This window comes from Sminthopsis crassicaudata, chromosome 1 (assembly GCF_048593235.1).
Source record: "Sminthopsis crassicaudata isolate SCR6 chromosome 1, ASM4859323v1, whole genome shotgun sequence".
Taxonomy (NCBI): Eukaryota; Metazoa; Chordata; class Mammalia; order Dasyuromorphia; family Dasyuridae; genus Sminthopsis; species Sminthopsis crassicaudata.
Window position 1 is genome coordinate 7884384 of NC_133617.1, and position 23488 is coordinate 7907871.

At 41.8% G+C, this 23488-nt stretch overlaps 1 protein-coding gene across 1 annotated transcript; it reads left to right on the plus strand.

The window, feature by feature from the left end:
• Positions 1–3305: 3305 nt before the first annotated feature.
• LOC141556870 (zinc finger protein 28 homolog) lies at positions 3306–22172 on the plus strand. Its single transcript, XM_074291763.1, has 6 exons — positions 3306–3593; positions 4381–4431; positions 6431–6557; positions 8104–8199; positions 17775–17866; positions 21576–22172. The coding sequence occupies exons 1-6, from the start codon at positions 3477–3479 to the stop codon at positions 21594–21596; spliced, it is 504 nt and encodes a 167-aa protein (XP_074147864.1). The 5' UTR covers positions 3306–3476; the 3' UTR covers positions 21597–22172.
• The last annotated feature ends 1316 nt before the right edge of the window (positions 22173–23488 follow it).

Consider the following 23488-nt stretch of genomic DNA (forward strand, 5'->3'; position numbering starts at 1 on the left):
CCCCTGCGCGCATGCCATTCAGAGAGCAAAGACATGTCCCCTAGGTAATAAAGAGTAATGAGGGAAGTGGTCATGATGAGGTAATAGGGAACCTCAAAATGATGAGGTAATTTGAACCAAATCATGAGATAAATACCTAATAATGAGGTATATACCTCAATAGGATTAAGTGAGGTCTAGTGGCAGGATTCGGGGTACAGGGAGTCACATGGAGCTCCCCTGCAACCCCCTTGGGATTCGGCGCAAGGATACAAAGTTAAATCAGGTCTAGTGGCGGCGAGAGTCCCCTGTAAATGAATTTACAGGCCCGAAAACCTAGATGGGTAAAGATGTTTATTGCAGGGTTTGGAAGCAAGGTTCAGGTCTGGTTAGTAAAAGGCATTAGATAGAGGAAGATAAACGCCGAAAGCGGCGGGGACAGAGAATCTCTGCTGCAAGCATCTTGGCTGGCATCTTTCAAATCTCTGAACCCAAGATGGTTCTAGCTTTGCTCTTTTTATCTGCTTGAAGAAGTAATGGGCAGAGTTCAGGTTAATTCCTAGAAGGCCAGATTTTTGGCGGGCTTTATCCAAGCCAGCTCAGATCCAGTGGGGGGCTGGGTACAAGCCCAGACTAGTTTGACCAGATCTTGTATCAAAGGTCCAAGTCCCAAAGGAAGTTGTAGATCAAACAAGGAACATCAGGGGCTACCGCCCTCAACAGTCATCCTTGTGTGTCAGCTGTGAGGAGATGGAATTTAACCTACTGTATTATAATTGATATCCATGTTGGTAAAGAATTGATCCATACATGAGACACTGCCAGCTTCACAGCCCATCCTCCTGTCCATGGCAATGGTTGTGACTGCTGATGGTCACCTGAGGAGGAGATCTGAGGTTCCCAGGCCCATGGCTGAGCTCCAGGCTCCCTGTGGAGGTAGCAAACACCCAGAGCGACTCCACTTAGTCAAGTTCTTCCTGGTCCTAATCTTTAAATCTCACAATTGGGCTTCTCCCACCCTTTCTGGCCCCAGAAATGAAGCAACAGCCAAAGCTCTTATCAACAGTGGTCACAGTGAACCATGGGAGGCTTTCACTCTCATCTTTCTGATAGCCAAGAGAGAGTCCTAGAGTGCCCAGGACTTGCCACCATCTTCCTCCAGACTGAGTGCCTTTGTGCTCATCATCCTCTAGGTGACTGCTCTTTGGAACCCTCATGATAAAACCAGTCTAATTTTCCTCCAAGTTTTGGCATCTACATTTGACCCAATATTTGCTTGGGTCAGGCCTGGTTCCCCTGGAGAAGGAACCATCCTTGAAGGGGAAGGGGCTTCTATAGGCAGGAAGGTAGCCCACAGAGATATACTGGGAGTGAGACCCCAACAGGGAGTTTCAAAGGCCCTGGTCCTGCCCTCAGAGTAAAAACTCCCCCCTACAGAAGGTTGCAGGCAGCAGGGAGAGTCAGGATTGGAAATAAAGGTGGGGTGAAAACCCATCCCCTCTGTCTCTTCCTCCTCTCCCCATTCTCGAGACCCCAGAAGTACAAGGGGCTTGGGACCCACCCCAGATGGGAGACCAGTGAGAGCTTTAATGATTCCTGAGTCAGAGCTCTCCTTCCACCTGATCCTCTGCCCTCCCTCTATCCTCTCTCCCCAACTAACACATATATAAAATTCTAGACGATAGACTGCTTGTTGTAGGGAGAGGGAAGCCAGGAAAAGTGGGGGATGACGAGAGTCCTGGCTTGGAGCCACCAAATGACCAAGAGAAATTTAAGACAAGAAAGGTAAAATCCTGCCTGGGACTGAGCCCTGAGGGTCTGAAGGAAGAGGGGCTGGGAAGCAGGTGTGAGGAGCAGGATTAGAGTCTGGAAAGTAAAACAAACCAATATAGTTAAAGGCAGGGAAGTCAGGAATATCGGAGTGACAGTAGTGCTCCAGTGGGAAGCTGAGCCTGGGAAAGCAGGAATTCTGCGTGCTGAGGCCTGACTAGGAACTGCGGAAGGAAGCTTTGGTAGAGCCTGGTCTTGGAGTTCATAATGGGAAAGTGCAGACAAGGAGTCCCAAGCCTAAGGCTTGATGGGAAGGAGCCCAAGGGCCACAAGGGTTCTGTTAAGGGGGAGCAGGAAAGAACTTTGGAAACTGGGCCCAAGTTGGGGTGCTGGAGGTAGGAAGGCAGGACTCAAGGGACCTTAAAGGGGATTAAGTCTGAAAGAGGATCTGAATCTCTAAGCAAGAAGTGGGAACAGAGGGGCCCTCTGGGTCCTGATGGGAAGGCTGAAATCAGGACTCCCAGATTACTAGGGGCAAAGTCTGGGAGGTAAATGTGGGCAGGGGGAGCCAGGAAGTTGGGGAAGGGGCTGGGAGCCTGGGAAACATTTAGGGGAGGGGAGCTCATCCAACAGGGAGGCTTGGTAGAAGGGAGTGCTTTTTGGTCGACTGGGAGGACATTCACAACAAGATCGGAGAGGAAGGAAAGGACCGAATGAGCAGGACAGCCAACAGAAGCCGGGAAATATGAGGGATGCTGGGGCACACCTGCTTGGGAGCTGCAAGCACAGCTCTGTCCTCTACAAGACAAACCTTTAGAAGTTCCAAGGAAAAAAAGGAGAGGCATCTATCTGAATTCTATGGAAGAGAGGGATCTCAGCCCCAAGACTTCCTCCTTCCCTCCAGTCTGGGAGGCTCTTCCCAGTCCCCGAGCCCCGCCCTGCCATCCCCCAGGATGATTGAGCTCTTCCCTCCAATCACAAGGGGAGCCAGGACTCTCACGGCTCCTCCCACCTACGTCCTGTCCCTCCCTCCCATCACACTCCGCTGCCCCAAACTCCTCCCAGGCCTCCACACTCCACCCCCGGAGTTTTCGCTCCACCGGGGGCCCCCGCGGGCCGGTCCTCCCGGACAACTCCTCCCGGACAGCTCCTCCAGGACAGCTCCTCCGGACAGCTCCTCCTCCCCGACGCCTCCGCCCGCTCCTTCCCTCCCAGACTCACCTCCTTCCGAGCCCAAAGACTGAGCCAACACAGCGCACCCCCTCCTCCGGGGATGGAAGCAGGCGGCTCCTGGAAATGCGGACGCCGGACATGATCTGTAAGCCCAGGTCGGCTGGTGCCGGTTCTCCCCCTGTCCGTGAACCTCTCCAAGCAGGCCAGACCTTAAGCAAGACACCCTCAAAATGTAGCATTGAAGCAAATGAAGAGCAACTGTAAGGAATAAAGTAACTAACCCGAGGCTCCGGGAGGAGGAGCTCTCAGCGAGGACCGGCCTGTGGGCCACGGGCCAGGGTGAGCCGGGGGATGGGGGTGGGGAGGAGGGAGTTGGGGGCAGGAGGGGGATATTTGTGTACCCAGAAGAGGAAGAGGACTTAAGTGGAGGAGCTGTCCCTGGTTGTGATCGGAGGAAAGAGCTCAAACCTCCGGGAAGATGGACAGGGCGGGGCTCTGAGGACCGACGGGACCCTCCCGAGGGGTGGGAGGAAGCCGGAAGTCTTGGAGCTGTAATGTCTCTTTCTGCCCGTCGGATCGCTCCCTTCCCCGGGAATTTCGGGCCCCGTCCTTGTCCCGGGAGCTCCGATCGCTTTGTCTCTGGAAGCCGCCGCCGTGCGCGCAGCTCCCAGGTGGGTCGGGGCCGGCGTTCCCCGCACTTGGTGGCTTCGGTGGGCTGTCGGGTGCCCCCCCTTACGCCTTGCTGCTGGGGGAGCTCCCCCCAATTCCCAAACTTCCGGGCTCCCCCTGCCCACATGTACCTCCCAGACTTCAGACTTTCCCCTGGATCCGGGAATCCTGATTTCAACTTTCTGGTCAGGACCCAGGCGTCCCGCCTCCCAGTCCCCACCTCTCACTTAGAGATCCAGCTCCTCCTCCACACTCACTCCCGGAGGGATCCCCGAGTCCCGCCTTCCGACCCCCCGGAGCCCGCTCGGACCCAGTGACCCAAGCTCTCTCCTGCGCCCCCTTAATCGAAGCCGGGGCTCGTGGGCTGCTTCCTGTCTGCACTTTTCCTTTAGGGACGCCGGGCCCAAGCGCCTCGGAATAGAGCCCACAGCCCTTCCCAGCTCTTTCCCAGCCCAGCTGTTCCCCTCGTGGCCTTAACCCAGCCCCATCTATGTTGTCCGTCTGGCCTCCCAGACACCCCCTCCCCCCCCCCACCCGTCCTCTCTGCGAACCCTCAGAAGTCAGTCCTAGCCTGGATTCTTCTGGACTTTCCAGGTGACACAGGCTGTCTCACCCTCAGAAAAGCCTAGAATTTAGAACCTTAGATGTGACGTCTCCCATTCAGACCTTTGTGGCTACATTGGTGCAGCCATAAAAGGTGGGACGGCAGGACTCTGAGGTGAAGAAAGACTGGGGACCAGAGGGAGGAACTTGGCAAAACGGTCTCCTTGGTTACTTCTCTTTGTACAGAGGAGCCTGCAGCCAGAGGGAATGGGCCCCGGGAGCCTCCGACCTCCTCAGGTGAGTGCGGTCCACCCAGACCTGACCCACATCAACCATCACAAGCATTTCCCTCGACATGGGGGATGGAGTGTGAAGCTGTCAAGGCCTTACTTATGGATTGTCTCTTTACAAAACTGGTATTAGGTTAATACAGTAGGAACTGCCCTGCTCTTGTGTGTTTTTAATTGATTGAGATTTAAATTTTAATATCTTATCATTTATACTTGTTTGGGGTTTATTCATTTATTTTTCTATTTAAAAAAAAAGAGTTTAGATTTAACTTTAACATATTTAACATGTATGGGATGTATGAATTATTTCTGCCTATTTAGCTTTGCAAAATCTCCATCTCTCAGTGGCTAATTTTTATAGAAGTTCCATATGTGACAAAGAAATACACATGTTCCTCCGTTGTCCCATTTAGAAGATGCCATAAGGCCACCTCCATTCTGGACCTTTTCAGCCTTTCCACCTTCCTTCCCCACTCCTTAGGTGGTTTTTTCCTTCCAAGTCCACAGAGCTCATCTCTCCAATCCCCATTTTTCTTGTCTGTTCTGCAGCCTTTGGCTTTCCTGATGACTCTTCTCGAGGATTCTCTGTTCTCTAAGTTTTTAGGGCATTACTTTCTCTTACTATCTGACCTTTCTTCTCTGTTTTCTTTATTGAATATTAGACTTCCCTTTGCTATGGAAGATTTGTTTTTTTATTCCTTATTCTTCAGCTCCCGTCTGTAGGATAGGTCATACTGGACTCCCAAAGAAGAGCCAGTGAGAAACGAGGAGATAGCTGAGCTTTCTCCTTCAAAGCAGGTTGGGAGCGCATTAGTCCCACCTCATGTTGGTAAAGGAGGGCTGTGAGGAGCTTGTAAAAGAAAGAGGTTTGTAGTAGCTTCTCTTGGGAGGGGGAGGTAAGGAATCAGATAAGTTATTCATCTGAATGGGATGAGCTGAGATCTCTCAGAAAATTGAGTGATGCTCCTGCAACCTCAAAGCTAACACAGGCCCAAGTGTCACCTCCCACAGAATCAAGAGACTTATAGAAAACCCCTCCTCACTCCATTGCCAAATCCGATATTACCTAGGAAGGGCGGGGTTGAATTAATTGCATGCCTTTTGGTTTCCCAGGCAGATTACCTCAGTTAGAATGTAAGGCTGAAACCCAGCCAATGAGTTTAAAGGTTAGCAGTGTGGGTGGGGAATTTCTCTTCTGGGGCTATGTAACCCCTACTCTGGACCTTTGTATCCGACTGCCCAACTGGGGAGACACTTGCTTCTCAGGAGCATGTAATAAATTTTCACTTTGCTCCTAGAGATGCCTCTGTTTTGGGTTAGGGCTATCTCCATCTGGTTTCAGAGAAACCTACTTTGGGGTCATCCTACACTGGTTACCCTCCTTTGGGTCAGTCAGCAGGGGCATTCTGATTCTCAGTATCTTGTTCCTTGGGCCCCTCCTCCCTTCCTGAGTTATATGTTATCTCCCCTAACTTCAGGCTGCTTCCCAAACCATTTTCTCCATCTTGCATATAACTCACCCTTTCAGGATTTAGCTAGCTAAGTGCTTGCCCCAACCTGACGGGGGGCTCCCTTTCTACTGGGTAATTGTGAGTTCCACTGAAAACCTTGTCTTTCATAGGCTCTCCCACTCTATTTCACATTTACCATTATCGTGTCCCTTCACTTGGTCTGTAACCTATCCCCCTCAATAAATCCTCCTTTTCTCAGAGAGAATGGCCATGGTAAATTTTTCACATGGCTGACCCCCCACTTTTGGTGCCTGCCATCCCTTGGTGACAAACACCACACCATCAGTCACAACATATACAATGCTTTCAGGATAATTCAGTCAGACTCTTACTGACCCTGATTCCAGGAGCTGATCTGACACTCAGAAATGGTCTGACCTTTGAGCAGATCCCTTCTCTGCTTTGTTTCCTGCTGTAAATTAAGGGTTAGGGTTCCCCTAACCCTAATTCTGAAGTGTCTCTGAGCTCTACATCTCATGACTTTTGCTGCTTTAGGAGTGGGTGACATTCAGGGATGTGGCTGTGGACTTTACCCAGGAGGAGTGGGGCCTCTTGGACCCTCCTCAGAAGGAGCTGTACAAGGGGGTCATGCTGGAGAATGCCCGGAACCTGCTGTCCCTGGGTAAGGAGATGCCCCCTGCTAACTCTGAATCTGCAATCACAGGGCATATAATCATTCCCTGGGGTGGAAGGTTTGGGGAGAGGGCAGTATCAGTTAGAATAGAGAAAGTGCTGGTCGGTTGTGTCCAAGCAACTGACTACCCCCGGGTCTCTTTACATTGGATGATAGAAACCTGAAGGGGTCCTTAATTGCTCCTGAAGCTGTCTCTTACCAATTCTAGGTAACTTCAAGTCTAAGAACAAATCCATAAGGAAGCATCACAAGCACGGAACTAGTTTCAGAGATTATTTTGGCTGACCCTAACTGGACACAAAGCTCTGCAAATGACTCAGGCAGCTTTCCCTTACAATCCCTTTCTCTTTGTGATGGGTCTAATATGTGGAATATTCTTTTTAATAGGCATAAATTTGTATCCCTTAGCATCTAGTTGTCCCCAGTATAGAAAGTTTGTCCTTAATTTTCCTTCTTCTTGCCCTCAAATTCTAGCACAAGTGGTGGGAAAGAAATGGGAAAGAAGAATATTTCCTTTGCCAGGTGCTGTGCCACATGCTTTCTGTACAGCACTGAGGCAACAATGTTGTGTAAGAATGACTTCCAGCAATTAAATTACTATTCTAAATAACCAAAGTAATGAAAAAGCACAAAGATGCTATTTGCATCCAGAGAAAGAACTGATGACGAGGAATACACATAGCATAATTTAACCTATATGTGTACACGGACACATATCTGTGTATAGATATATCTGTGTATGTTTCTGTGTAATGGTAGACATCTCTAGTGCTGGGGCAGGAAAGTGAAGGAAAAACATTTATAATTTTTTGTATTGAAAGGAACAGCAAGTTGTATACTGTAAAAATTTGCCATTTCATGTTTAATCATCTTTTTAATTTTACTAAATTGTGGAAATGCTTGTTTGTAAATAAATATAAAACAAAACATTGTTTCTTTAACATATTAACCTTGCAAGTTAGGTCGTTATATATGTTATTATGCTTGTTTGAGAATTGAGGAAACTGAGGCAGGCAGTTTAATATACTTACCAAGGAGTAAATAGCTACTAACTGAACAAGGCTTAATTTAAGTTCAGGTACACCTGTCTCTATGCCTATGTCTCCCTCCACTGCACTACCAGCTCCACCTAATGTCTAGATAATGGAAACTCTGGAACAAGTCTGTCCTTCTATGAAGAAGGGGTTCTAGGACTAAGGTCTCTCTTGATCTGGCTCAAGGCTGCTTAGGCCCAAGAACCCTTTTTGCCCAGGTATGGGGTTAGAAGTTTCTGCCACAATGGAACCCAATAGGATAGGAAGTGGGGGAAGAGCATCTGACTCTTTCTCAGAACACCTTGTACAACAGCATGATGGGGCAAACCCTGTCATGGGTTATTAGGATAATAAGCACTAGTGGGCGACCATAGACTCACATGTTTGAATGTAATTGGGTAAACCTCAAAATGTAGCAGCTCTGGATGCTTACCCCATTCCCTAAAGAGATCTAAATTTCAAATTTCTCTCCTTCGTACCTAACTGCTTTCCATGCCCAGGGCTTCCAGTTCCCAGAGAAGATGTGAACTCTTATTTTGAGCAAAAGGAAGTACCCTGGATGCTGCACCAAGAAAGCCTGAGGAGCTGCCCTCCAGGTGAGTGAGGAGGAAACAAGGACATGAGAGTTATGCTCATAAGAGACTTCTTGGGGTTACCATGAAGTAAAAGCTTGGTTTGGGGAAGATGACCAGCCTTGGAATATTTTCAGATATTTTTGGCAGTGGCTTCCTGAACTAGTCATTGAATCTCAGTTTCCCATGTATAAAATGAGTGGCCTGCACTCGATGGCCTTGTGGGTCCCAACTCCCAGTGATCATCTGCGATCCTATAAGAGTCATTGCTTGAAATCTGGGGCAATAGAGTTCTCCAGAAAGAGCAAAAAGGGCTCAGGTTGTCCGAGGTGAGCCATTTCTTAGGACTTCGAGGCAGAAAAATTATGTGCCTGCTTCATGCCGGGCCCTGGGCCAAGCACCAAGAACAGAAAGAGGTACAAGGGACATCTGCTCTCATGGAGTTCACAGCCTGGTGGGGCAGACAATATACCAGCAACTATATAGAGACCCAGTGTGGACCAGGAAAATTGTTTAAATTGTGCTTTAGGAGGTCACTAAATACTGAGAATAATAGTGGTTTAAGGAGGAAACAGTCAACATTAAATAAAACAGTGAGCATTTGTAAGGCATCTACTGTGTGTCTTGATCTCATTTTATTCTCATGACAACACTAAGACTTAGGTGCTAGGATCAGGCTCATTTTAGATACAGAAACAGGGAAACATAGGTTCTGTAATTGAGTAACAAATTTCTGAGAAGAGATGAAAATTCGGATCTTACAGATTCAAAGCCCTATCTACATTTTTTTTTTTTTTACTGTACTACCAACTCTATTCTGATTCTGAAACAGATATGATGAAAATAGTCACACATGTGGAAAATAAAAGAATTAGAGAATTTAAAAAATTCTAACCAATGAAAATTATTTGCTAATTATTATTAAAAAGATTTATATTTCTATTGACTCATGACACATATTGTATTAATAATAATGTACACAAATGCATTCAAAGGTCACTTGCAAATATTACCTTTTTTTTTTTTTGGTAATAATGTTTAATAATGCAAGGCAACCTTTAAATGGATAGAATTTCTTCAGATGATACTGCTTTTTCTACCACTATGTTATCACTGACCAACCTATGTTGCCAACCAATTCCTTTGAGAAACTGCCAGATAGAAGAAGAGTAACATAAACAGAGGATTCGCCCAAATTAGAAAATGATCTTAGCATTTCAGTGAGTGCTTTGTCAAGGTTCATTTTTGTAGAAAGGTTGTAAACCTTCATGATGATTTCATAATGTGCATTGCTAGGGACCATGGTTTTCAGGTAGCCTGCCCTCACTGCTGCAAGAATGGAAAGCCAGATAACATCTAGATCTGGTAGTTACAGGTTTGATGAGATGTGATTACCTGGAAACCCAGAAATGAGAGAACTACTCTAATGCAATGAGAGTTCTCCAGAAAGAGCAAAAAGGGCTCAGGTTGTCCGAGGTGAGCCATTTCTTAGGACTTCGAGGCAGAAAAATTATGTGCCTGCTTCATGCCGGGCCCTGGGCCAAGCACCAAGAACAGAAAGAGGTACAAGGGACATCTGCTCTCATGGAGTTCACAGCCTGGTGGGGCAGACAATATACCAGCAACTATATAGAGACCCAGTGTGGACCAGGAAAATTGTTTAAATTGTGCTTTAGGAGGTCACTAAATACTGAGAATAATAGTGGTTTAAGGAGGAAACAGTCAACATTAAATAAAACAGTGAGCATTTGTAAGGCATCTACTGTGTGTCTTGATCTCATTTTATTCTCATGACAACACTAAGACTTAGGTGCTAGGATCAGGCTCATTTTAGATACAGAAACAGGGAAACATAGGTTCTGTAATTGAGTAACAAATTTCTGAGAAGAGATGAAAATTCGGATCTTACAGATTCAAAGCCCTATCTACATTTTTTTTTTTTTTACTGTACTACCAACTCTATTCTGATTCTGAAACAGATATGATGAAAATAGTCACACATGTGGAAAATAAAAGAATTAGAGAATTTAAAAAATTCTAACCAATGAAAATTATTTGCTAATTATTATTAAAAAGATTTATATTTCTATTGACTCATGACACATATTGTATTAATAATAATGTACACAAATGCATTCAAAGGTCACTTGCAAATATTACCTTTTTTTTTTTTTGGTAATAATGTTTAATAATGCAAGGCAACCTTTAAATGGATAGAATTTCTTCAGATGATACTGCTTTTTCTACCACTATGTTATCACTGACCAACCTATGTTGCCAACCAATTCCTTTGAGAAACTGCCAGATAGAAGAAGAGTAACATAAACAGAGGATTCGCCCAAATTAGAAAATGATCTTAGCATTTCAGTGAGTGCTTTGTCAAGGTTCATTTTTGTAGAAAGGTTGTAAACCTTCATGATGATTTCATAATGTGCATTGCTAGGGACCATGGTTTTCAGGTAGCCTGCCCTCACTGCTGCAAGAATGGAAAGCCAGATAACATCTAGATCTGGTAGTTACAGGTTTGATGAGATGTGATTACCTGGAAACCCAGAAATGAGAGAACTACTCTAATGCAATGAGAGTTCTCCAGAAAGAGCAAAAAGGGCTCAGGTTGTCCGAGGTGAGCCATTTCTTAGGACTTCGAGGCAGAAAAATTATGTGCCTGCTTCATGCCGGGCCCTGGGCCAAGCACCAAGAACAGAAAGAGGTACAAGGGACATCTGCTCTCATGGAGTTCACAGCCTGGTGGGGCAGACAATATACCAGCAACTATATAGAGACCCAGTGTGGACCAGGAAAATTGTTTAAATTGTGCTTTAGGAGGTCACTAAATACTGAGAATAATAGTGGTTTAAGGAGGAAACAGTCAACATTAAATAAAACAGTGAGCATTTGTAAGGCATCTACTGTGTGTCTTGATCTCATTTTATTCTCATGACAACACTAAGACTTAGGTGCTAGGATCAGGCTCATTTTAGATACAGAAACAGGGAAACATAGGTTCTGTAATTGAGTAACAAATTTCTGAGAAGAGATGAAAATTCGGATCTTACAGATTCAAAGCCCTATCTACATTTTTTTTTTTTTTACTGTACTACCAACTCTATTCTGATTCTGAAACAGATATGATGAAAATAGTCACACATGTGGAAAATAAAAGAATTAGAGAATTTAAAAAATTCTAACCAATGAAAATTATTTGCTAATTATTATTAAAAAGATTTATATTTCTATTGACTCATGACACATATTGTATTAATAATAATGTACACAAATGCATTCAAAGGTCACTTGCAAATATTACCTTTTTTTTTTTTTGGTAATAATGTTTAATAATGCAAGGCAACCTTTAAATGGATAGAATTTCTTCAGATGATACTGCTTTTTCTACCACTATGTTATCACTGACCAACCTATGTTGCCAACCAATTCCTTTGAGAAACTGCCAGATAGAAGAAGAGTAACATAAACAGAGGATTCGCCCAAATTAGAAAATGATCTTAGCATTTCAGTGAGTGCTTTGTCAAGGTTCATTTTTGTAGAAAGGTTGTAAACCTTCATGATGATTTCATAATGTGCATTGCTAGGGACCATGGTTTTCAGGTAGCCTGCCCTCACTGCTGCAAGAATGGAAAGCCAGATAACATCTAGATCTGGTAGTTACAGGTTTGATGAGATGTGATTACCTGGAAACCCAGAAATGAGAGAACTACTCTAATGCAATGAGAGACAGATACTGGGTGTCCTTTGATGCCTATGGCCATTTGTACTTGAATGTCCAATCTTCCTAGAATTTTGGAAGCAATTTCAGTTGAGAAACTGAAAGAAGATGTTGCCCTTAGAAGCCCTCAGAGTTTGATGTAATCACTGCATGATCCCCCAAAGCAGTGTATTTCTAATCATGATAATTTGAAATCACTGCAGAAATATAGTAGTTAAGATAGATAGGCGCACATACATGTTGTCCTAGAGATAGTACTGAAAAATTATGGGGTCAAATCCTTCCAGTAAATTTTTTAAAAATTATGTTAATTAAAAGGATATGTAGGGGAATATGAGATTAATTGTTTAAAAAAGAATAATTAGTGTCTACATCAAAAAAAAATTGATCAGAACAAAATCATTTTTGCTGTAGATAAAATATGAAAAATCAACATGTAAAAAACAATAGTGTTAGTATTCTAAATGTCATCTCAGATAATGTAATAGAAAAATAAAATTGAAAGTGATAACCAGAAAGTGACTGAAAAATTGACAGTTGAGTTAACTTGTCAAGTACAGTAGGCAGAGCAGGCCCATTCACAGGGGGTGAATTCCAGTCTTAGCTACTGGGATTTGGGTCAAATCACTTAACCATTTTTAGCTGACGACTCAAGCTGTGCACTCAGTGAGATTGAAGACACTTTCTGTGTTGTCTCAGGTTTACTGTAAGGATCCAACATATTAGGGCATGAAGCTCAATAAAAATTAAACCATCCTTGGGATGTGAGGTAATGGGATTTTTAAGTTGTTGATTCTGCCCATTTCAGATTTTGCTCTTTATTTCGGAAAATAGAGGATAACTGAGTTTTTGTTCTACTGATATAGGGAAGGGGAAATAAATGTGTGGGTCTGAGGGTGCCTCTATGAGCACTTGTCTGTGTGTGTGTGTGTGTGTGTGTGTGTGTGTGTGTAGTGTTTATATTTGTTTTATTCTTTGTTGTCTTTCCCTCCCCCCCCCCCCCAGAAAGAGAGATCAGACTTGAAATGAAGGAATGTACTACAAAGCAAAACCTTTCTGTGGTAGAAACTCTCAAACCAAGATTCATCAGTGATGGTCCTGCTAACTTCACTTGGCAAGAGATCTGTGATGAACCTGAGAAAATCAACATTAAAGAGAAATCTTATGAAAATAATCGAAGTGGAAAGGGTTTCACAGAAAATGGAGCTCTTACTAGACATTTACAGAGAGTTTACACTGGAAAGAAACATTATGATAGTAAACAATGTGGAAAGGCTTTTGAAGAAAGGGGAACTCTTACTACACATCAGAGAATCCACACTGGGGAGAAACCTTATGAATGTAACAAATGTGGAAGAGCTTTTAGAAAACAGGGGTTTCTTATTAGACATCAGAGAATCCACACTGGGGAGAAACCTTATGAATGTAAGCAATGTGAAAAAGCTTTTATGGAAAGTGGAGCTCTTACAAAACATGAGAGAGTCCAGACTGCAGAGAAACTTTATAAATGTAACCAATGTGGAAAGACTTTCAAATATAAGCAGATTCTTCCTCTACATGAGAGAATCCATACTGGAGAGAAACCTTATAAATGTAACCAGTGTGGAAAGACTTTTAGACAAAAGGGAGCTCTTACTGTACATCAAAGAATCCACACTGGAGAGAAACCTTATGAATGTAACTTATGTGGAAAGACTTTCAAATATAAACAGATTCTTCCTCTACATGAGAGAATCCACACTGGAGAGAAACCTTATAAATGTAACCAGTGTGGAAAAACTTTTACACAAAAGGGAACTCTTACTATACATCAGAGGATCCACACTGGAGAGAAACCTTATGAGTGTAACAAATGTGGAAAGGCTTTTAGAAAACGGGGAGATCTTACTGGACATCAAAGGATCCACACTGGAGAGAAACCTTATGAATGTAACCAATGTGGAAAGACCTTCAAATATAAGCATAGTGTTCCTCTACATCAGAGAATCCACACTGGGGAGAAACCTTATGAATGTAACCAATGTGGAAAGACTTTTAGGAAAAAGGAAACTCTTATTGTACATCAGAGAATCCACACTGAAGAAAAACCTTATAAATGTAACCAGTGTGGAAAGACTTTTAGACAAAAGGGAGGTCTTAGTGTACATCAGAGAATCCACATAGGGGAAAAACCTTATGAATATAACCACTTTGCAGGAAATGAAAGTTTTATTGGACATCAGAGCATCCACATTGGAGAGAAACCTTATGGATGTAACCAGTGTGAAAAAACTTTTCTTTATAAGTCTAGTCTTTCTATGCATCAGAGAATCCACACTGGAGAAAATCCTTATGAATGTAACCAGTGTGGAAAGGCTTTTAGAAAAAGGAATTATCTTATTATACATCAGAGAATCCACACTGGGGAGAATCCTTATGAATGTAAGCAATGTGGAAAGACTTTCAGCAATAAGGGATATTTTACTATACATCAGAGAATCCACACTGGTGTGAAACCTTATGAATGTAACCAATGTGGAAAGACTTTCAGTTATAAGAAAGTTCTTATTGAACATCAAAGAATCCATACTGGGGCAAAACCTTATAAATGTAACCAATGTGAAAAGGCTTTTAGAAAAAGGGGAGGTCTTATTGTACATCAGAGAATCCATACTGGAGAGAAACCTTATAAATGTAACCAATGTGGAAAGACTTTTGCAGAAAGGGGAACTCTTACTCGACATCAGAGAATCCACACTGGAGAGAAACCTTATGAATGCAAGCAGTGTGGACAGGCTTTTATGAGAAAGGAATCTCTTACTGTACATCAAAAAATCCACACTGGAGAAAAACCTTATAAAATTAACCAATATGGAAAGGCTTTTGCAAAAAGGGGAGTTCTTACAATTACTTAATATTATTAACTTTTGAGGATCCAGTTTGTAATCTGCAACTTTACTTAAGCTATTGGTCGCATTAGTTTGAGTTCTTTATCTGTCTTTATTCCTTTCATTCCTGTCTTACTGCTATTGCTAGTATTTTTAGAAAAGTAGGGTGAGTAATCATCATGGCTTTTATTGGAAAAGCTTCCAGCCCTATTTCCTGTGATATTTTTGGATTTAGATAGATGTTTTTATGATATTGAAAATGGTCCCACCAGGCTGATATGTCTCATTATAGTTTTACTATCAGAGAGACGGGCTTTGCTGAAAGCCTTCTCTTCATCTATTGAAACTGCTGTGTGGTTTTTTGACATTTTGGTTTAAAATATGGTTAATTGGAAGGCAGCTAGGTGGCATAGTGGATAGTGCACCAGCCTTGAATTCAGCAGGACCTGAGTTCAAATATGGTCTCAGACACTTAACACTTCCTAGCTGTGTGACCCTGGGCAAGTCACTTAACCCGAGCCTGGGGGGGGGGAAAGGTTAATTATGTTCATTGTATTCATAATGTGTCCTTGCATCCCTGGTTTAAATCCCATTTGACACTGCCAAGAAGTTACTTTATGGAGCTAGAAAAAATGATAGCGAAAAGGAGAGGTCAAGAATTTCAAGGGGATTAATGGAAAAGCAGAGGAATATGGCTTAGTCACACTAGACATAAAACAATTATAAAGTAGCTGTCATCAAAACTCTTTGGTACTGGCCAAGAAAAGGAATACTGCTTAGTGGTAGAGGTTGAGTACACAAGACACAAAAGTCAATAACTATAGTAATCTAGTGTTCAATGAACCCAAGCTTTTGGGGTTTGAGGAGTCATTGTTTCACAAGAATTGCTGAGAAAGTTGAAAAGTAGTATGGCAGAAACTAGGCATTGATCAGCATCTAACACCCTCTATCCAGGTGAGGTTGAAATGGATTCATGATTTAGACATAAAGGGTGATAGTATGAGCAAATTAAGAGAATGAGGGACCTGTCAGATCTGTGGAGAAGGGAGGAATTTATAGCCAAAGAAGAGCTAGAAAAGATTATGAAATGCAAAACAATAATTTTGATTACATTAAATGAAAACTTTTTTTGCACAAATAAAACCAATGCTACCAAGATTAAAAGGGAAACAGAAAGCACTATTTTTACAGCTAGTTTTTACGGCCAAATTAACTATAAAGTATATAAGAAAGCCATTGTCTGCATTCAGAGAAAGAACAATGTGTGTGTGTGTGTGTGTGTAGTGATGGCTTTGGATTCATGCCTAATTGCATCTGAGGGAGGCAGAGTTGCACAACGTCATCATGCTCACTCTGAAATCACTTATTACCATCCAGTGACAGGATAGAGTCAGGGTGATGGGCGATGATTTGATTAACTATATCTTCAGTGTCTATCCAAGCTCTAAGCTTTCTACAATGCCTGTGTCAGCCTTCATGCCCAGTGGAATGAATTCTTTTCACCTGCCCATTCCACCAGGGGTAGGTTTTACATGGCTAGGATGGATGCCCATTCCTACAACTTACCCTGGAGTTGGAAACTCTTTGATGGCCCTCAGCCTGGTTTAACCCATGTGGCCACAGTTTGCCAGGTGTGGCCCCTGTGCAAGCTCCAGCTCCTTGAAGCTGCAGGTGAGAACTGGGGGATCAGGTGGACACCAAAGGTGAAAAGCAGCCCTGTCAAGGGCTTGGAAGCCTTCACATCAAAGTCTTTCTAGAACACACTCTACTCCATATCTACATACGTGTACATGTACACACACAGAGGCACATATGTAGAGAGGCACAGACAATGAGGGAACTCTAGGTGAGATCCTTCAGCCCAGAGGAAACCTGCTGACAATGTCTGGTTCTACTCTCATATCCCCTTGGGGCGTCTCACCCTTCCTGAGAAGGGGGAGTGGGGCACGTGACAACCTGTGTTCTACTTGAAACAGACACTTGGAGTCAGAGGCATTTATATATTAATAGCAGGGTGCTTATAGTAGCCCATGCTCAGTGTGCTGTAGTGATGTAATTGTACTAAGATATTTAGGGCTGAGAGAACTTGAAATAAACAGGCTCCATGTCTGACCATCCATGTGAATCCCTGCCTCATCACTCCATCTCCGACTGGTCCTGAGATTCTCCAGAGAGCTAGTCCGGATGGTATATTTTGGCCCCAGCTTGGAGGCTTTAAAAAGCACACTACATTCACAACTTTTTCTATGTAATGCTAGCCATCCCTAGAGTGGGACATTGAGCAAAAGTTAGGGGAAAAATTACATCCTAGTTTTCCTGTCTATTTGAAAGGAATAGAAAGTTGTGGGACAATAGATTAAGAGTTTCATGTGCAATCATCCTTTTTATTGTACTGTGTTATGGAAATGCTTGTTTTATTCCATAAATGAAAAATAAAATAATGTGACTATTCTCAAAGTAACCTTTGAAATTAGCTGATACCCCCATTTGAGAGGTGAAGAAACTGAGGTACACAGTTTGAGTGACTTACCAAGGGTCACACAGCCAAGAACTCTCTGAAACTTAATATAAACTCAGACACACCTGACTCTATACTTGGGTCTCTCTCCACTGCATGAGCAGCTCCCTCTAACTTCTAGACAATGGAAACTATGCATCAAGTCCATTCTTCTATGGAGAAGGGGCCCCAAGACCAGATTGTCTTATTCTAAGTTTCTTGTTGATCAGGCTCAAGGCTTCTCTAGTCCAATAACCATTTTATGCAGTTTTTGTGAGGTTACAAGAATGGGGTATAACTGGTTGAGGTCGGGAGTGGAGGGTTTAATTCCTTCTCAGAATAAGCTGTGCAACAGGATAATGAGGTACACCTCACTAATAGATGATATGGACTCAGTCGCGAACATAATGAAATGAACCTCAAAATGGAGCAGCTCTGGCTCCTCAGCCCTTTCCCTAAAGCGAACTAAATTAAAAGCTTCTCTCATTCTTCATTCCTAACTGATTTCCAGGCCCAGGACTTCGAGTTCCCAGAGAAGATGTGAACTTTTATTTTAAGCAAAAGGACGTACCCTGGTTGTCAGACCAAGAAGCTGCCCTCCAGGTGAGTGAGGTGAAAGTAGGGACATGAAAGTTGGAATTATAAGAGGCCTCTAAGTATTGTTATAAGGGACATGCCAGGAGCAGGGGAGAAATAGCTTCCATAGAGTTCCTTTTCAGATATTTCATGGCAGTGGTGTCCTGGGCTATTCACTGAATCTCCCTTTTCCCATTTGCAAAATAAGGAAGTTGGATTCCATGAACTTTTAGCTGTGATCATTGTTTGTAATTTGGGGACATAAAAGTCTCTTTACAGTGTCAAAAGGGATTAATTAGGCTATGGAAGACGAGCTCTTTCTCATCTCCTTGTTCTCACAGAGGTCACAGACTGGTGGGCAGACAATATACCAACACCTATGGAGAAACCTACTTTGAACTGAATAAATTGGAACTAAATGTAATGCCTCACTAATTAGTAAGGACAATAATGGTTTTAAAAGGGCAGAATTGAGGAAGAAATAATCAGAATCCAAAAAAATAATAGCATTTACACAGTACCTCTTATGCATCATGCTCTGTATAAATATTGTCTCATTTTATCTAACCAGGAGATTATTTTTTCTAACCAGTCAAAATGAATTGCAAATGACAGTTTACAGGTTTATTTTTCTTCTTTTTAAATAACTTTATTTCCAAAATACATGCAAAGATAGTTTTCAACATTCACCTGTGCAAAACTGTTCCAAATTTTTTTCCTTCCCTTCCCCTCCCATCCCCTAGACAGCAAATGATCCAATGTATGTTAAAGATATGCAGTTCTTCTAGTCATATTTCCACATTTATCATTCTGCAAATGAAAAATAGATCAAAAAGGGGAAAAATGAGAAAAAAAGCAAGCAAACACTAACCACAAAGGTGAAAATACTATGTGGTGGTCCACATTCAGTTCACATAGTCCTCTCTGACTGGAGATGGCTCTCTCCATCACAAGTCTATTGGAATTGCCTTAAACTATCTCAATGTTGAAAAGAGCTATGTATAAGGTTCTGGTTAGCTTTCTGGAGATCTCAGGACTAGCCTTGGTCTCAGCAGAATAGTCACCAGGAGAATAGTTAGTGATAAGAGTCCAAAGTCTTTATTGTCTCCTTCACAGTTCGTCTCCTTCTCCTGGGGCCCAGGCTAGCTTTCTAGACAACATCCAGAATAGGTCTTGGTTTCAGTGCAGGAGGCAGGAGAGTCACCAGGAGAATCTCTGTCTTGAAGTCTGTCCCTGGCTGAGTTTGTCCCCAGTTTATATACTCTTTTACAATTATATCATTACAGTATTCTGATTATAAACCAATTATTATATCACTAGGGAACCATTATTTGTTGTAAGATTAAATCATACTGAACTAGAGAATTCACATGCTAAACTAGGTAACCATTGAATTAACACCTTGTTGTAGGATTAAATTTATCATACTCTGTAGAGGGATGAAACTCTGAAAATCAGACAGCAGAGCACTTAAAGCTAATTACCTATTTGATGTGAGATAATGGTTCTATATATATATATATTTAGATGAAATAGTGATGTGATGGCTCTCCTCACCATTGGTGCTTATTACTTATTTGATGTGAGATAATGGTTTTCTCTCTCTCTCTATATATATGTGTGTGTGTGTGTATACTATATACATATACATATATATATATATATATATAGTATATACATATTCTCTCTCTCTATATATATGTATATATCTATATATATTATATCTATCTATCTATCTATCTCTATCTCTATCTATATCTATATATATATATGAAATAGTGATGTGATGGCTCTCCTCACCATTGGTGCTTACTGAATATGTGGTAGTGAGGTAACCATAGGCAGGGATTGGAGGACTGAGAGAGAGGATCAGAGTCACTCTGCAGAAGGATGAGGAGGAGAGAGAATTCAGACTCCAGAGTCCAGTATTCATCTTTGGCGAGCTGCATGGAAGCTTGCCTGCCTCCTTTACTTCTCCTCCTAAAGATCAATGACTTTGATCCTGACTCTGACTGATCCTGAGGCCCTCCAGAGAGCTAACGCAGACATTATAATACTGAGCCTTAAGTATATTTCTCCAAAGATCCTGCCCCTTATAGCTATGTACATCAGAATTGATCATCATATAGTCTTCTTGTCGCTCTGTACAATGTTCTCTTGGTTCAACTCACTTCACTCAGCATGAGTTTATGTAAGTCTCTCCAGGCCTCTCTGAAATCATTCTGTTAATCATTTCCTATAGAACATAACATGCCATTACATTTATATACTATAACTTCCTCAGCCATTCCTCAACTGATGGGCATCCACTCAGTTTCCAGTTTCTGGCCACTATAAGCACTGCCACAGACATTTGTGCACATGTGGGTCCTTTGCCCTCATTTATGTTCTCTTTGGGATACAGACCCATCAATGACACTGCTGGATCAAAAAGTCTGGACAATTCTATACCTCTTTGGGAATACTTCCAAATTGCTCTCCAGAATCAGTTCACAACTCCATCAATAATACCTTAGTGTCCCTGATTTCCCACTTCCTCTCCAACATTCATTATTTTTTTCCTGCCACCTTATCCAAGTGTCATATTAATTTACATTTCTCTACTCAAGTATTATTTAGAGCATTTTTTATTTTTTTCAAAACTAGAAATGGCTCTTATCCTCTGACCATTTATGAATTGGGAAATGCCTTAAATTCTTATAAATTTCAGTTAATCCTTTATGGATTTTAGAAATAAGGAAGTTATTTCTGCAACCCTGGCTAAAAACTTTCCCTAACTAATTGCATCCCTTATATTCTAGGCTGCAATTGGTTTTGTTTATGCAAAAAATATTTTAATTAAATGCAACAAAAATTATTCAATTTGCCTTTCATAATGCTGTCTAATTCCTCTTTGGTCATAATATATATACTTCCCCCCATTTATTTTTCTATGGTTCTCCTGAGTGCTGTGTTTGAAAATTAAATTTTCTGTTTAGTTTTAATTTTTTCAACAGAAATGATTGAAAGTGTCTTCATTGAAGCTCCATCTCCTCCCCTGAAAGATGATGCTGAATCTTGTTGGCTAATTAGTTATTGGTTATAACCCCAGGTCCTTCCAGAATATAGTATTCCAGGTACTCCAATCCTTTATTTTTAATTTATATTTATTCAGGTCAATTTTAAATTACTTGGGAAAGAAAATTACATCCAGAGAGAGAATTATAAAGACTGAATGTGGATCAAAGGATAGTATGTTCACAGTTTTATTTCTTTGTTTGTTTTCTATCTAATTATTTTTTCCCCTTTTGGTAGGGGTTTTCTTGAACAAGAAGACAAGTATGGAAATATGTTTAAAAGTATTACACATATTTAACATATATCAGATTGCTTGCTGTCTAGGGAAGACAAAGGTAAGGGAAAAAGGGAGAAAAATTTAGAATACAAAGTTTTACAAAATTAAGTGCTGACCTCTCAGATTGACCAAGATGACAGGAAAATATAATGATAAATGTTGGAGGGATTGTGGGAAAACATGCATATCAATATATTGTTGGTGGAGTTGTGAACTGATCCAACCATTCTGAAGAGCAATTTGGAACTATGCTCAAAGGGCTATCAAACTGTGCATATCCTGTCATCCAGCAGTATCTTATTGGGTCTGTATCTCAAAGAGATCATAAAAAAGGGAAAGGGACCTACATGTGCAAAAATGCTTATGGCTTTTTTTTTTTTTTTTTTTTTTTTTTTTTTGTAGAGGCAAGGAATTGTCAATTGAAGAGACGCCCATCAGTTGGGAAATGGCTGAAGAAGATATGGTATATGAATGTTATGGAATATTATTGTTCTACAAGAAATGATGAGCAGGATGATTTCAGAAAGGTCTGGAGAGACTTACATGAAGCGATGCTGCATGAAGTGAGTAGAAGCAAGAGAACACTACACATAGCAACAATAAGATTATGGGATGATCACTTCTGATGGACAAGGCTCTTTTCAACAATGAGATGACTCAGGCCAATTCCAATAGACTTCTGCTGGAGTCCTCTGCATGAGAAAGAAAGCTGTGGGGATTTAATGTGGATCATAACATAGTATTTTCACCTGTAGAGTTGTTGTTTGCTTGCTTTTTGTTTTCTTTTTTTTCTCTTTTTTCCCCTTTTTGATCTGATTTTTCTTGTGCAGCATAAATGGGGAAATATGTTTAGAGGAATTGCAGATGTTTAACATGCATTGGAATAGTTATTGTCTAAGGAAGGGGAAAAATTTGAAACACAAGGATTTGAAGGGATGAAAATTGAAAACTCTCATTATACATATTTTGAAAATAAAAAGCCATTATTTTAAAAAATAATTTTAAATTAAAAATGAGTGTTGAAAGCTATCTTTATATGCATTTGGAAAAACAAAATAAAAATTTTGAAAAATAAGGTGCTGATGAAAATCACACATCCAATAGGCCTTCTGAAGGATTCCAACCTGTGGTTTAATTTGATGGGAGGGGTTGATGTAAACATAACAGGATCAGTTGGTCAGGAGGTAGTCCAAAGCAAAGCAGTTGTTTAGGACTACATTGGCCAAGAACTCAAAGAACATTTGGAGAGCTTTGATGGTCTGGGGTTTGTCCCCACTAAGTTCTTCAAAGGCTTCCTTAAGATTATTAATGATATCATTACATGATCCAAATAAACAGGGTATAAGACAAAGATGATTGCCACTCTTCCCTAAAAATCATTCATAAAAATAACGCTTCTCCCAGTGGGGGCTTGGAGTGGGGGATAGGGTAGATACAGAAAACACCCTATGGAGGTAGATTGATTTGTAAGGGTTGGTGGGTGGTGATTAAAGGAGCTGCCCCACATAGAGACCCTGAGCCCAGAACAGAAGGATACATTTAGGGACGTAGATATCAAGAAAGTACTCTTGAGATCTGTACAAGAAATACATCCAACATGGGTTATAATTTCCCCATTAAATTAAATTAATTGAATTAGAATTTTAAAAGGAGATGGTAGGGTCACAGTGCTGTCTTTTATGGTTAAAAAAAACTAAAACACCACCAACATTCTGTTTGAAATAAGAACATCGGACTCAGTTTTCCCCTTGGCATTAGATGTAGTGAGATTACAAAACTGTTGCCAGCAGTGAAGCTAAGGCCGTTGGTGGTGAAGAAGCTCCAGAAGGGAGTCTCCAAATCTGGGATAAGGCAGTCTCTGTAGGGCATGTCGGCACTGAACAATTAAAACTGCTCTTTGCATCTACCCTGCCACTTAATCCGGACTCCATCACCTAGGGCTGCCTCCAGCACCAGAACCAAGCAGCCCCTCTGTGACCACAGGCAGCCACCGACCTGCCTTGTGGGATCTCTATCAATGAAAGCCATAGCAAGGAGGTAGCAGTCCTAGCAGGGACACCGTGGTCAGAACACAGCCTTCTTTGTTTAGGCCAGTATTCAATAGCACAGCATTGCATGCAGCTTCTAGAACCAGGTCCAGTGCTGAGCAGTAAATCAAAACTTTAGCCAAAACTGTCTCTCTTCATGATCATTTCTCCCACCAATTTGCTCGTCTCCTTCCATGATCACTTCTCCCAACAATGCTCCTTCTGATTCCACCCCTCCTACTCTTTTCTCACCAGTTTTTTTTTTTTTTTGAAACTTTGCTCAGTAAT